The following is a 14,808-nucleotide window of genomic DNA, read 5'->3' as shown; positions in this document are numbered from 1 at the left end:
TGCATGTATATGTATGTGTGTATGTATGCATTCACGTATATATGTATGTGTATACACACACACACATGTGCATACATTTCTGAATCTGGTCCCAATAACAGAATAGTACCTAATAAAGGTCATGGAATACAAGTGATTTTAATAAGCATTAGATGCTATATATATATTAATAACAGCAAGCAAAATTACAAGAAACGTAGTAATATTCAAGAGAATTTTGAAAGTTCCTAATTTAGCGTAAAGAATTAGCCATTAAATTTATCAATAACAGCTTAGTAGAGGGTTATGAAAGTTTTCATATAATATATAGAAGTTTTGGATGAAAGCTCCTTATACATCTTATTTATCTTCTACGACATCAAAACATCGACTTTTACAAAGTATAGCACATTTTGTTAGCAATTTTTTGTGCACATACAGTAAATAAATAAAGCATACAAACCTCAGATGAATTAGCTGTGGCAGATTTATTTTCTGAATCAGGCAAGAGTTTCCCAGGAGTATTGCCCAACTACAGAAACAGAAAAACAAACACAAACAAGTAAAGCAAACAAATCAGCAACACAACAAACTTTAAGACGGAACAAAACGCAGCTCATATTATTTATTTTAATGATATGGAATGCAGATTATACTACACATAACAAGAGATTTGACAGAAGTCTTAAAAAGATCTATATGGTAACATCATGAGAGCCCAAATCTACAATACATAATCTCAGAGGAGTTTTTACAACACAGGAGAGACCACTTTTACGTGATCAAGTAATAAATATGCAATACACAATTTTATCCAACACCAAACACTGATAGAGAAGATCACATGCTTATTATAAATCGTATGTTTTAATTAATCCCCAGAAACCTAACACCCAATAGTGCTTATAATATAAGTAGAGACTTATTTCCTTCAAAAATCTAACAGAATTCAATATATCCAATTTCATTCAAGCTTTTATTACCTGACCAACTGGGAATTTAGTCGCTTCTTCGGCAATCCTCTCTCGCAATCTTCTAAACATGTTTTACGCAGAAAAATGCAAAAATATGTAGTTTATAAAACGTACATCTCAATTCTGAATATGTCTGTTCTTGTTCAATCATAACATTTTTTAATGTATATAAATACTATAAAATTATCCTTTCATTATATCAAGCCCACTCACAGATTTCAGAACTGTCGTCATGCGCATGTGCTAAGACGACACGTCATTTACTCAGGGATTACTCTCTACAGGTAAATAAACAATATTGCATATTCTTTAAATTGTGAATGATAAGATAAGAATTCGAAGTATCGATTTGGTCAAAAATTCAATTCACTGTTGCTTTTTATTTATTTAAAAAGTTGCTGTATCAAACACAGACTCGCCGACTAACATTGTTTATCGACGACTACGCCCTCTATGTCTTGGATAAAAGTCTAATATATGTCATGATGAAAATAAAGGGAATTGATTTCTTTAAATTATGATAAAATTGAAAGTAAGAAATTCAGTAAATGTTAATATACTTTAGTGATCATGTTTATTATCTTAATGTATGGGTTTTGCAGTGTGCAGTTAGAAATTTAAATACCCCACGTTTGCAGCTGTTTTTTTTTTAAATACACACATACATTCGTACTTAGTTACAATTACAAATGGCTGATAAATTTTTATGTAACTTAAGGAAAATTATCTCTGCCACATGTTGATAGTTAAGTTTCAGTGTAACAAAATACAGCAACGGGGAACTGTCAGTATTCAATTAAAGAGCTATTAAAGGTATGAATTTCATGTAATGTAAATATCGGCAAAGCACGTGGGTAGATAGATACTCGTCAGACGAAATCTACAGTACACGAAACTTCAGGATTTAGCTCTCTGGTTTTATTTTAAATTAAAGACCAATATCGTAATAAGAACTTTTGTGAGTATGATAAACCTATTCTCTATCTGAAATCTGATTACAAAAAAGCAAAAATAATGTATATCTTCTCCGTAAGTAAAGATTGAGACTTTATACTACATCTATACGAATAATTGCTTAAATATAAAATCGAGGATGGTGAGAATTTGGAAGAAATACTTAAATGACGCAGACACGTTTATCAAGGAATCTGTTAAACTGTTTATGCATTTTTTTTAATAGATATGCATTCAGTTTAGTATTTTATCTTAATTTGCAAATATATGTTAAATTAAAGTAATAATATTATTGCTCTCCTTAATGCAAAGTATCTGAAATTGATAAAGTATTTCAAAAATTATTTTTCATAAAAAATAAATGAAAATAGAACATAGAAAATTGAATACCATAAGTATTCTTATGACTTTGATACCATTTCTGATCAGGCTTTAAATTAATTTATACAAAGCTATTAGCTTAAAATATGAAAGGTATTATCATCCAAAAATGAAACTGGTCATGTAATACCTGTAGTTTATTTTAAAATTTTGAAATTTGTTTTTTAATATAGCCATAGCTTTGAATAAACAATGTTACTGAGTTCTGTGATGAAACAAAAATTAATCATCAATAGTTTTGCTAAGGCCTAAAAGTTACACAAATATTTGTATTTGATATAAGAATCTTTGACTTTTTTCAGTGGTATTTCAGCAAAGTATGTAGTTGTTGTCTGCTTCATAGCTACTATGTAGCTTAATAGATTAACTTTTACTACAAACTGCTATGGGGTAAAGTGCAGAATCGCCTACTTATTTGTTTGGCACTTTTTACAAAAGTAAGAAGAATTGGATTTTTGTCAATTTTCTTTGACTTTTTAAGTGAAAATAGGTTAGTGTATACATGGATAAAGTAAAGGGAGTGCACAGTGCCATTTTTGTGCAATTCTGGGATTTTTTTTTTAAGTGAAAATAGGTCGATGTGTACATGGATACGGACTATGTGCAATTCTTAAAAACACGCCAATCAGTGGGTGATTCTGCACTTCCGCACTGCTACGTGATTTCCCCCATCCTATTTGGTTGTTTTCTGACATCAAATATTTTTACTTTAACATAATTTAAGTTTTGTGTATGATTATTTTCTCCTTTTCAGAATAAAAGGAAGAAATTTCCTTTCCTTGGTATTTGAGAAATAGAAAATATGTATATACCAGTTAATGATTATAAGGAATTTCTTTGAATTTCCTCTGTGTATCGTAATGATAAATTTCATCCTATATGTATAATTTGCATGTAAGCAATCTGATTTTAATTTTGCTTGTTTCTACAACTATATTCTGGTCATCCTGGTACAAAGTTTAAAAAACTTTCATTGCTGTAAAATAAGTTTGATTGTCAAGGTTTGTTATAACTACTCTGACAACTTATGCTTGCTTAGGCAAAACTGATAACATAATTAATAAATTTGCTGTCAAATACACTGTGAAATTCTTGTCCTTCAAACAAAGCATATTCTTACTATAAACTGGATTTGCTGTTTTTCCATAGTAAAGTTACCAATTACGTTTGTAATTATACTTTTTATTGAATATGCTTAAAAATTATCATACTTGTCAGTCAGCAGTATAAATTTATAAATGAATATAAATGTTATTTATAGATGAACCTTAAAAAGTTAGATTAAAAATATCTAGAAAGAGCTGTAAGAATACCTGAAGGTAACCTATTTTTATTTTCAGAAATACATTGCAAAAAGAAAAATTTTATTTATAGGTCATAGCAACTATGTTATTGATTTTTCTTAGCAGTAACGTACAATTTAGGAAGACTGTTAAATTTTGTTTCGCATAATGAAATGAAAAAGTTTTAAAAAAAGTGTCCAAATGATTGTAATCTTTTGTATCAAACATTTTTCGTGAGATGGATTTATTTCTTCCTAATATGTTAAATGATATATTCACCTTGACAATATCTTAGAACTGCTTCTATTATTGGCGTCATGTAACTCATATCATATAAAATCTTTCAATCTGGTTATTGCATTAATATTAACAATCATGGAAAGGAATTATTTTTCATAATATAAGCATAAGAAAGCATATAAGTTAATTTTATATCAGAAAATTTTTTATTTTACATCTTTATTTATAAGTATGTTTTAAACAAAATCATTGACTAATCATTGATCTAAGGAGCTTAGAATTTAAACTGTTATTTTAAGTGTCAATGAAGTTTAATTTCAAGTAATGAAATATAAATTATAATGTACCAGTTGAACAAAAAAATTGCATCTTCTTTTCCTGATACTGAAATATTGTTAAGAATTAGCTTGATTGTGCCTGAAAGTAATATGCCAGGAGAGATATATCTCTGTTTCAAAGCAAATTAAAAATTATTTAAGAATTTCCACTGATCATTAAAGATTTTAGCTGTGCTTGCTGTAGAGAGAAATATTCTCAAATAGTTAGACTCCAAAGGTATTCATTAGAAGCAAATTAAGTTTAATAATTTTATTTAAATTTTGTCTAGGGCCAAATTCCATTCACTTCTCTTTAAGTGTCAGTAGCAGTGCAGTGGTTAGTTTGTTGTCCACTAAATTCCATATAGTCTCCTCAATGCAGGACTGCTTGCATAGTACTGGCAGAAATATTTTGACAACCTGTCAGATCTTCAGGATTATAGAGCTATTATATGCCCATGATGGTCTCTGGTCGCCGGGAATGGTGACCCCAGTCAAACAGTTCAGCTATGGATTTGAGAGATCTGTAAGTGCGGGATGAGTGGCAGCAAAGTGAATTTTATATACTCTCATTGATGCAAGGTATGCCTGACTAACTCAGCTCTTGCCTAATATGGAGGTTCTAAGTTGATGTTGAGGTCTGGTTGTGCATCTATCTGAGCTCGTGGTACCAGCAGTTAAAAAACTAGGGACTTAATCTGACATTGCAAATATGACCTAAATGAGTAAATTCTTTTACTGATAGTTAGGTTATATTTTAAAGGCTGATTCTGGACTATAATTATCTATATTTTTATATATTTGTTACATCAGAAACTTTCACTTCAAATTGTTTTATTTGTGTTTGTATTATCTAATATTAATACAAACTTTCAAGTTATATTAAATAACATTTCATTAGAAGCAAATTTAATGGGGCTCTTATTTAAATTTTCTCTAGGGTCTACTAGAGGCTTAATCTGGAATTGTAAATATGACCTAAGTATTTTCAATTATCTCTGCGAGTTCTGCATGTAAAATAATGAAACTTTGTGTTTTTAACTAATTAAAGCATAATGACTTTTTTTTCCAGCTGAAATTTTTATTTGTTGGAGATCATATGATAAGTAAATTTTTTCAAGATCCTTCATTAGCCATAGTATTTTTATGACATTCTGAGTTTTATTTTAAGAAGCTTCATAACTAGAAGTATATATGTAGTATGAATATTTACATAAATAAAGCATGTAACCACCGTTTTCAAATACCCTGTGTATTTGTCATTAGATGTATTAGAAAGAGAAGCATGTGATGTTAAATTTAGACAGAAGTGAACCTTAAATTAAATTAATAGAAATGCTGTTTGAAATGAAAAAAATTCTAGTATTTATTTATTTATTTTTTTTAACTCTGGCAGAATATTTTTTTAATGTGTGGATAATAATATCCACACACTGAATAAAGTACCAGTTTAAGATTGATTTTTTTCAAAATTTTAAATATAAATGATGGTAATCTTAAATATAAATCTTATGATTTTGTGATGCAACTTATAATTATGCACTTATATGGTCTTTCCACAGAAACTTTTTCATTAATAATCAAAGTTTCAAAATAATGGTAGTCTGAGAATGCTTTGTTTTGAAACCTCTGATTTTTTAAGCAAATTAAATTAAATTAAATTATTAAGGTGAATTTTTTTTATTCGTTTAAAATTTATTTTGCTTAACTAAATATAAAATGTAATTTATTAGTTGATCTGTTGATTCTCTAACTTATTGCTAAGAAATTTCTATTAATTTAAAGACAGTGGCTCCCAACCATTTTTTCCCCCTCAACCTCTTTTTTTTTTTTTTTTTTTTTTTTTTTTCCTTCTTTATTATTGTTATTATTTTCTTTGTGTGTACTCCAGACTAGCCCAGAGGTAATGCATATCACAGGCTAGAAACTGCTGTTTTAAGATATGGAATTTTTTATCCGGAGTTGCATATATGCTTTATATATTTTCTTTTTACATATTAGCATATTCAATTTTCTTTTTTCAGTTCTTTAATGTAGTTTGGGGTAAACATGTCTTCTCCACGCGTAAGGCGTAGAGGTATACAAAGATTATATTCAGCTGAAGATGAAGTTCTGGATAAAGTTGTTCAAGAGGTATTTATTTACTTCGTTGAATTATATTTGATACTTTTCCATATTTTCACCTTTTTTTGTTATTAGTAAGTTGGTCCTCATATTTTACAACATATACATAAACATTATGCTACACCACTAATTTTTTCATATTTAAATGAAGAAGTCACATAAATTTATTATTTCCCCTTATTTATTTCCCTACATATAATTTTTTTAATTATTTGTTTGTATATCAAGAAAAGTGTGTAAATCCAGGGACTGCACAGAGAGGCAAAATCTCTAGCTAAGCCACTGACCTGTCCACAGCGAAATGATGGGTAAATGCATTCAAATAAATATTGCTAGAACTTTAGCTGCTCGCTATGAAGCATGTCAGTTGTCTGCACTGTGATTGATCTAAAGCTGCCTGAAAGACTTGTCCTCTGTCAGTGAAGTCAAATGGACCCGATCGCATATCAACCGATGACCACAGTATGGTTTTCCATTAAGTTGGAGAGTGTAGATGATACCGTTTTTTTTTTTTTAGTTAATATTGTACGTGCCATAGTATATGAGATCCAATCATTGTAGAATAGCTGTCCTGGTTTATTGGCGAGTGTGTTACCATTAAGTTTGAGGTGAAGCATGTGTGAAGAAACATCTTGGTATATGTGATATAGTTCGTCATTTGTCAGTGGGTTTAACTGTGTGTAGTTTTTCGGGTCACCACTGTGGAAGTGTAGTGGTGAGGCAGAAGACAAATTGGTACTTGCGTATTAATGCCACTGCAACAGAAAATGCGCTGATGCGCCAACCTTGTTGTTCTTGTTGAATAATCAATCTTGTTGAATAATCTTGTTGTTCGCATGCAGTTATCTTTTGGATTCCTTTTTGCCTTGTTGTTTGCTGATTTTTTATGCCATTTTTTAGTCCTACGAAAATGCGTCTTTGGGATTTGCCAAACACAAAAGAAGATGCTATTTTATTTTTTCAGGAGCGAAATATTTTACCAAAAAAACAAAAATGTACCAATTCGCATGATATGAAACTTTATTTTGGTAAACATATGTTTTGGAAATGTAATTTAAGACAGTGTGATCAGCAAGTGCAACTTAGAAAAGACAATTGGTTTGAAGGGAGCAAAATTCCATTTTGTTCAGCTTTGAGAGTCATATACTGCTGGTGTGAAGAGTTGACGCCGATTAAATTTTTTGAAAAGCAACTTGATTTATCGGATAAAACTGTTATAGATTGGAACAATCGCATGCATGAATTATGCGTCTTGGATATGGAGAATAAACCAAACAAGAAGGTAGGTGGACCAGATTGCATTGTGGAAATTGATGATAGTTTCTTTACTAAGCATAAAAATAATTGTGGTCGAGTATTACCCAAACAGTTGGTGTTTGGTAGTGTATGTAGAGAAACAAACGATTCGTTTGCTGTAACTGTTCCTAATAGAACTGGCTCTACCCTTCTTAATAAAATTATTGAAAACATTGCAGATGGTTAAGACAAATTTATTCTGCCAGTTGGAAAGGTTACCAAATAGAATAGAAAAAGAAGGATTCCTACATGCTAAAGTTAATCATAAATACAATTATATTGATCCTGATACAGGAGTTCACACACAAACAGTTGAGAGAATGTGAGGCAGGGCTAAATGGAGGAACAAGAAACATAGGGGGACAGCGAGACATCATTCAGAATCTTATTTAGCAGAGTTCATATGGTGACAACATCAGGTCAAAGAAAACAGAGACCTTTTTTTAATCTATGTTAAACTCTATATCGGCCCATTTAACACCAAAATCCGATTGACTACTTTGATTTTAAATAAAGTATTTTGATTTTTGAAAGTGTTTTAATTTTAAATAAAGTGTTTATTATCCCGAGTTATTTCGGGTTCGTATATATTGCAGTTAATTATTATCCCGAGAAAACTCGGGCGAAGCAGAATTTGTTAGTACGATTTCTTTTATCATGGTTTTACTCGGTCTGGAGGAAATAAAAGGAAATATTTAGCTTTGATTGGCAGTTTGCCAAATTTTGTTGGTTGCGCGGTTCTTTTGGAGGGACTGGTCATGTGTTTCCCTATTGTATAGTATATGTTGGCTTGTGGATTAGTAATGTATAAAGAAGGATGCATGCGTTGGAAAAAAATAAAATAATGGCGATGATGGAAGATAGCGAAAGCGATGATTTTTCAGATAGTAATTATGAAAATAAGGGGAAAAAATAAAAAAAAAAAAAATCAAATCCAACGAGACAGTGTACTTTGTGCTCCCGTGAAAGAGATTCCAGCGGTAAGCCAGTAAGAAAAGAGACCAGATACCAGTGTAGAACATCAGGTATCACTCTGTGTTGTCCCTTGTTTAAAAAACTATCATACAAAGATTAATATTTAACTTTTTTCGTTTGCCCGAGGTAACTCGGGATAGTAAACTAATATTAAAAATAAATGCTTTTACACCTTCAAAAAATTAAAAATTCAACTTAAAACCTACATATTTTGATTTGTTTCGTTTTGTTGTATTTAATAATAAAATTAAAAAAATGTGATGATTTTTTGCAATTTTTTTCAAAAAAATTTGTAAGGGAAGCGGTTAAAAACCGCCAAATCTGAATACATAAGTACCGACAAGTTTATAAAAATAAACTTTTTGAATCATATTCAGCATGATAACACTTAAAAAAAGAAAACTGCTGCGTGTCTCTACAGTATTTCCTTCCAGCACACCACATCCCCCTGTGCAGGTTCGGAACTCAGTTATACAAAACGAAAACTTTGCATGGCGGGATGCAGTGTGCTAGAGGGAGATATTACAGAGTATGCAAAGAGACATAGCAGTTTGCTTTCCACCGAAGTGTTTTTATGGTGGATATGATTCAAGTTTATTTTCATAAATTTATCTTCTGCCTCCTGTGGCATAGCTAGGGTGGGCCAAGGTGGAACATCTATCCTTGGGCACAGCATCCAGGGGGCACCAAATTGATGTCACAAAATTTTAGGATGAAACATTTTCTATTTTTGGCACATGGAAGGGGCACAAAATCTTCAGTTGTCCTCGGGTGTTGAAAACCGTGTCTGCCTTTCCACTAAACCACCTTCAAAACTTTCATTTGCCCATTACCTGAATTAAAATTCCGTGTTCCATAAAATGATTCAAATTTAACTTACTCCTAATCATTCTCACTATCAGCCACTGATCTGATGACAGTTGAATAGTGTAACTACCCTAGAAAAGCTTTATGTCACCTGAGAACTTGTGGCTTTGAAAAGTGAAGATTAGAATTTTGCATAATATATGCTTTCAATCTGTCAATTTCATCTTTTCAAAAGTTTCATTTGCATTTATGAAACTTGATTGGACAATATTGTCCAAAATTTCAATGCTTCATTGCCATGAGTGATGCCCCACGATAAGTTTAAAAATATGTTGTACTTTTCGCTGAATGGCTTTCGTGTGATGGTCAAAGAGATGTTACCGACCTCTAATATGCAGAGAGACAGAGTCGTTTTTGGTAGTATCTTCTTCATGGCAGTAAATTTACATGCATTTCATGTGTAGTTATCGTAAGTACTAAACACAAAATTCATTCAAGCTTATAAGAAAATTTATGTGAGTAAAATAGTGCACTTGGAATATGATTAAAAGAAATAAACTTAAATATTGTAAAATGTGCTTTGGAAATATTATTCATCTCTAACTGAAAGATGAGAAATTTAAATGCACTAATTTTCGCATTCACTCATGATTTTCTGGATCTTCTTTTTCTTTTTCTTTTCTTTTCTTTTCTTTTTTTTTTTTTTTTTTTTTTTTTTTTCCCAGCTATTCATTGGATATTGACTTCACATAAGCATAGTAAATTTCTGCTAAAATTTGGACCATGGTTCTTTTTTTTTTTTTTTTTTTTTTTTTGTTTGGGGGTGGGGTATGCCTAGGATTTGCTAGGCATTACTCTCTTAAGTATACCTCTTACTCTCTTGAGTGTACCTCTTACTAGGCATAGCTCTCTTGAGGCTGCTGCATATTCTCATTGTGATAGAGATGAGCTGATTTCAAGACTTAGTCAAGAACTTAAAACCTGTTTTGATGAACATGATAAAGCAAATTCATTAACATCAAATAAAACTGTAGAGAATGTAGTGGTGTGGCTTTACAAGATATGCTGGAAAAGGGAATCTCTTTGGGGATAAAATTCAGCAAATGAAGGTAACAAATGCTGTTGCAAAATTTCATGCATTGATAATCTCATCACATGGAAGCAGTCTGGTCATCACACATTCATACCAAAACTAGTGAGATACTCTTCATATGTATGAAGAAAATTATCTTATAAGATGAGGTAATTGAAGATAAATTAATTCTAAAATAAGTAAATAGTAACAGATAATACTGAAATAAGTGTTTATTCTTATCCGATTCATTTTTAAAAAAAGTTCTGATTGGCACTGCTGAGGTAATCTGAAATCTGTTTGGTTTTCAGATCTTGCTGCTGAATAGAATTTTGTGTGAAACAGGATCCGCAAGAATGAGTTGTAGAAATTTATTCTAGAGTATCCGCAGAACTTCAGTGTTCCTTATTGAGCCATTTGCCCAGGCCCAAACTGGCATATATGATTATGAGTCTTATAGTTTCAGTATAAATATGCCGTTTTTGCTCAAGATCCAGCTTGGAATTAGGGCGCAGAAGTGGTCTGAAGATGAAAAGTGTACACTTAGTTTTGTTTAGTATGCATGGACAATGCGAAGGTATAATTTATCATTAACCCCTAAATACTTCCCCTTATTCTCTACTGTAATATACTCACCAAATAAGTGCAGCTCACTAGTGATAGGGTCGGGTCTCTTAAACTTCCTGATAAGGAACAGAATCGACTTATCCAGATTATTGTCAGCCATCTCCTTTTGCACCAAGTTTCTATCATGTGCATCTTGCCTTGTAGCTGCTTAATGGCATGATTAAGCTGCCATTTTTTTTTTTTTTTTTTTTTTTTTTTTTTTTTTTTAAATAGGGCTGTCTTGTCAGTGTAGCACGCTGAAAGGCATTTTCTGTCATTTCCAATGTCTGAAAGGCATGCGCGTAAACATAGGACAGAAATTGGAGCCTTCTGTTATCCTGTGTTATTGATTTTTTCATTAGAGTTATGTTGCACCGCTTAAGCCCTGTGAGTGAAAAATATTTTATCAGTAGAAAAAATATTTTATCATTTTTTTAGCTATTTAGATGAATCAGTTTGAAGATGAGTCTCTCATTCCAGATGCAGTCGGATAATTTGGCCACGCTTAGGATGACAAGAGCCAAACTTTGCTTTTTGTGAATTGCAAAACTGGTGAATACTAGAATTCTGGGTAGCTGCATACCGATGCAGATTCCTTTCCTGAATCCCAGCTCTTGAACATATGAGTCTAAGTATTGATTAAAATAATTTTTCCAAACAATTGTTTTCCTAATAAAGACTGAAGGTTGGTCTGTAATTTTCAGTGTCCTTCAGGTTTTTGTCATGTCTATGAATAATGCAGGTAAAACTCTCAAAATTTATGCTAGCCTATCTTTGCATATTCACAACTGTGGGAGAAATAAAGCAGGAAAAGTCTGCATTCACAAATGAACAAAAGTCATCAAGTCTGAGCTATAATACCATGAAGGTGTTTTGCATGCCTTCAGTTTGAAACATCAAAACATGTCAGGAAAGCAACAGGTGGGAAAAAAAGCAGGCCAACGCTTCATAGCTATTAAATGGCCAGAAATTGATATCAGTCTAGGGCTGCTCAAAGTTAAATATGAAAATGATCCAAGTGCAAGATATACAAATGAATGCCAATATACATACTGTATATTCCCTTGTATAATGCTCATTGACTTATAATTTCAAACTACATTTTTTTCAATTTTATTTGTATTTGCCGTATAACATGCACTATTTTCTGTGCGAAGAAATGTGAAAGATACGTACATGTGTGATGCTGTTATGTTTTAGAGTCATTCGAAGATTTTTCCCAGGTTTCAAACAATGGTATATTCAATTGATAAGTGATGAGGAGAATAATGTGTGTGGGGAGATGTTTGATGTTAATGCTGCAAAGAGGGTTGATTGTGTTCAATGCAGATGTGCATTTTGAGAAAGGGGGAACATAATTTGGAGGTAAAATTATTCAGTTTTATGAAAGGAAATGGAAATTGTGCTGCAACAAGAATGTTTGGTGTGGGGGAAAGCTTCATACGTGAGTGGAAGAAAAATAAAATCACAATAATTAATATTCCAAAGAATAAATGGGCTTTGTGTAAAGGAGTAACGAAATGGCTTATCTTGGATATTGTTGCAAACTGGGTCCTACAAAAGCATGAGAATGGATTAACTGCAGAGCCAGATTTAGACTGGATAAGCCCTAAGCTGAGATATGGGGCCCTTTATAAGTCTGTTATAATATATTTTAATACTATTTATACTATATTTTAATTGGGGGGCTAAGCTATAGCTTGCATAGATACATAAATCCGACCCTAATTAATTATAAGAAGAAACAACATAACTTTATTTATCTTAAAGTGGACAAAAAAGAAAGCGAATGAAAGTGAGAAATTTAACTTTAGAAGTAACTTTGAATTGTTGTAGTCAAATGGCATGGAATAATTTAGTTCTATGAGGGAAAAAAAATCTGATGTGTACACCACATGACTTCCTTGTATGGAATATTAAATTATACGCATTTTTTCTTGCATTTCATTTAAACTTATTGGATTAAATTAAATCTACTTCAGCGATAGTGCATAAACCACAATAGAATAAATGTGCCCTTTAAAATTCACTATACAGTCAAAAGTCGTTAATCCGGACTCGTCGGGACTTCGGCGATTCCGGATTATCGATTTTTCCGGATTATAGATCATCAGTTTAAATCTGGTAAGATGGCATGCAGAAATTCTAAAAAGTATGAAACCGTAATTTATGAAATAAAGAACAATTATGATTAAGGGTATCAAAATTTGCAAAAAGAAAAAGCTTAATATTTATTTGTTTACTTTATTAAACATTTCTTTCAATGTAAGTTGTTTAAGTTTTGCTTCGTTTCATGTGATAATACTTTCTCTTTAATTCTATTAAACAGACATAATTTCTTGTTCAGTTACAAAGTTCCGCTGTTCAAGTCCTATAATTGCTGTGTCGAGAATACTGACTAATTTGTCAATCGAAATTTTTTCGTTTTCAATAACCTCTGTCACTTTCTTCGCTATCGGAAGCAAATTATAATGACGAGGAACTTGTTTTAAATCATATCAAAGACGGAGCAAATCAGATGAAATACTACATTTGATAAGGAATTATAAGTCAAATAAAATAAAAAATCTGCTCTGAAGATAAGGATAGTGCTGACAGATCAACTTCCAATTCATTACGCGCACGCCGCCCGCGGCGTTCCCCCCGCCGAACAGCGTGAAATTGATAAACAGATTTCGGATTTCAAAACATACTTTCGCTTTAGATCCTTTACATATTATCAAATATATATCGGAAATTCTATTTGATATAATCGAAAGTTTAAACTTACTTTTATAAAATTGCTCTTACAGTCTGCAAAAAATAATAAGCCGGATCCAATTCGAAAATTAAGGAACAACGCAATCATCAACATTAAATGTAATAGATAATTATTTAGCTTATACGTCCATTATACATAAAACACGCACGCGAAAACGTATTCTGCACTTGCGCACACTCATATGCGCAGTCGTAAAAGGTCTTACGCGCACACGTAAACGCCTATGCGCATGTGTCAACGCGGCGCATGCGCAGAAAGTTTTTAGTTTTGAGGTCCGGATTATAGATCATTCCGAATTATGGGTGTCCGAATTAACGACTTTTGACTGTATTTGTTTACCGTAGCGACACTCTGCTAAGTTCACTTAACAGTGTTACATTTGATTCATTTTATAACTCAGAATGCAAAACAAAATTATATCATCTGAAGAATTATCTAATCATTGCCGCCACATGTTCTATTGAAATACTATAATAAATCTAAAATCTAAAATGATGTGTAAAAGAAATTAAACAAACAAACAAAAACAAAAAAAAGAAACAGTTTTTCACAGATGATTCAGTATTTCTCATTCAATTAATTCAATTCTCTCTTTGGGACAGGGCAAAATACATCAAAACTCAAAATATCTACATTAAAAATAAGGAAGTGAATCTTAAACACTTATTTCCTCAAATAAATTCCAGAAGGGATTAAACATGATTTAATTTGCAGTAATAAAAAAAGGTGCTATCTCTGTTGTTCCGAAGCTTAGTTTCCCTAGAATGGCATCAAATCCACTATTCTGCTAAGTTTCAAATGTAAACAAATATGGCCGCCATGTAAAAATAATTACGCTTAACCACACTTAAACACTTTTTAAATTGTTGATAATTCTACAAATACTGCACGCAGATTTCCTAAAGGCGTTAAAAACCTTAACAGAAAGATAAGAACAACATAATTCAATCATTTTTAAAGCAAAAAATGTATAATTTACAAACATATAAGAATAAAGAAACTGAGATCACAGAGCCAAGTAAAAGAGTGGATATATATT

At 31.6% G+C, this 14,808-nt stretch overlaps 2 protein-coding genes across 4 annotated transcripts in view; one reads left to right on the top strand and one right to left on the bottom strand.

Moving 5' to 3' along the window:
* LOC118181986 (uncharacterized) overlaps positions 1 to 1,365 on the bottom strand; it is a 111,384-nt gene extending 110,019 nt beyond the window's left edge. The window contains exons 1-2 of the mRNA XM_085819151.1: positions 963 to 1,365; positions 443 to 511 (exon numbers count right to left, since the gene is read on the bottom strand). Of these exons, the coding sequence (XP_085675277.1) occupies positions 443 to 511; positions 963 to 1,022 (129 nt within the window). The 5' untranslated portion in view covers positions 1,023 to 1,365. The remainder of the gene's footprint in view (positions 1 to 442; positions 512 to 962) is intronic.
* LOC118193901 (leucine-rich repeat flightless-interacting protein 2-like) overlaps positions 1,356 to 14,808 on the top strand; it is a 212,760-nt gene continuing 199,307 nt past the window's right edge. The window contains exons 1-2 of one of the 3 annotated variants that reach the window (XM_085819145.1): positions 1,356 to 1,485; positions 6,153 to 6,261. In XM_085819145.1, coding sequence (XP_085675271.1) covers positions 6,178 to 6,261 — 84 coding nt within the window. In that variant the 5' untranslated portion in view covers positions 1,356 to 1,485; positions 6,153 to 6,177. The other 2 variants (XM_085819146.1, XM_085819147.1) reach the window with 2 other exon arrangements.

This window comes from Stegodyphus dumicola, chromosome 6 (assembly GCF_044657685.1).
Source record: "Stegodyphus dumicola isolate Sdum_Otavi_A_Nest chromosome 6, ASM4465768v1".
NCBI lineage: Eukaryota > Metazoa > Arthropoda > Arachnida > Araneae > Eresidae > Stegodyphus > Stegodyphus dumicola.
Note: the sequence above shows the minus strand (reverse complement) of the source record. Positions and strands in the feature narration are given on the sequence as shown.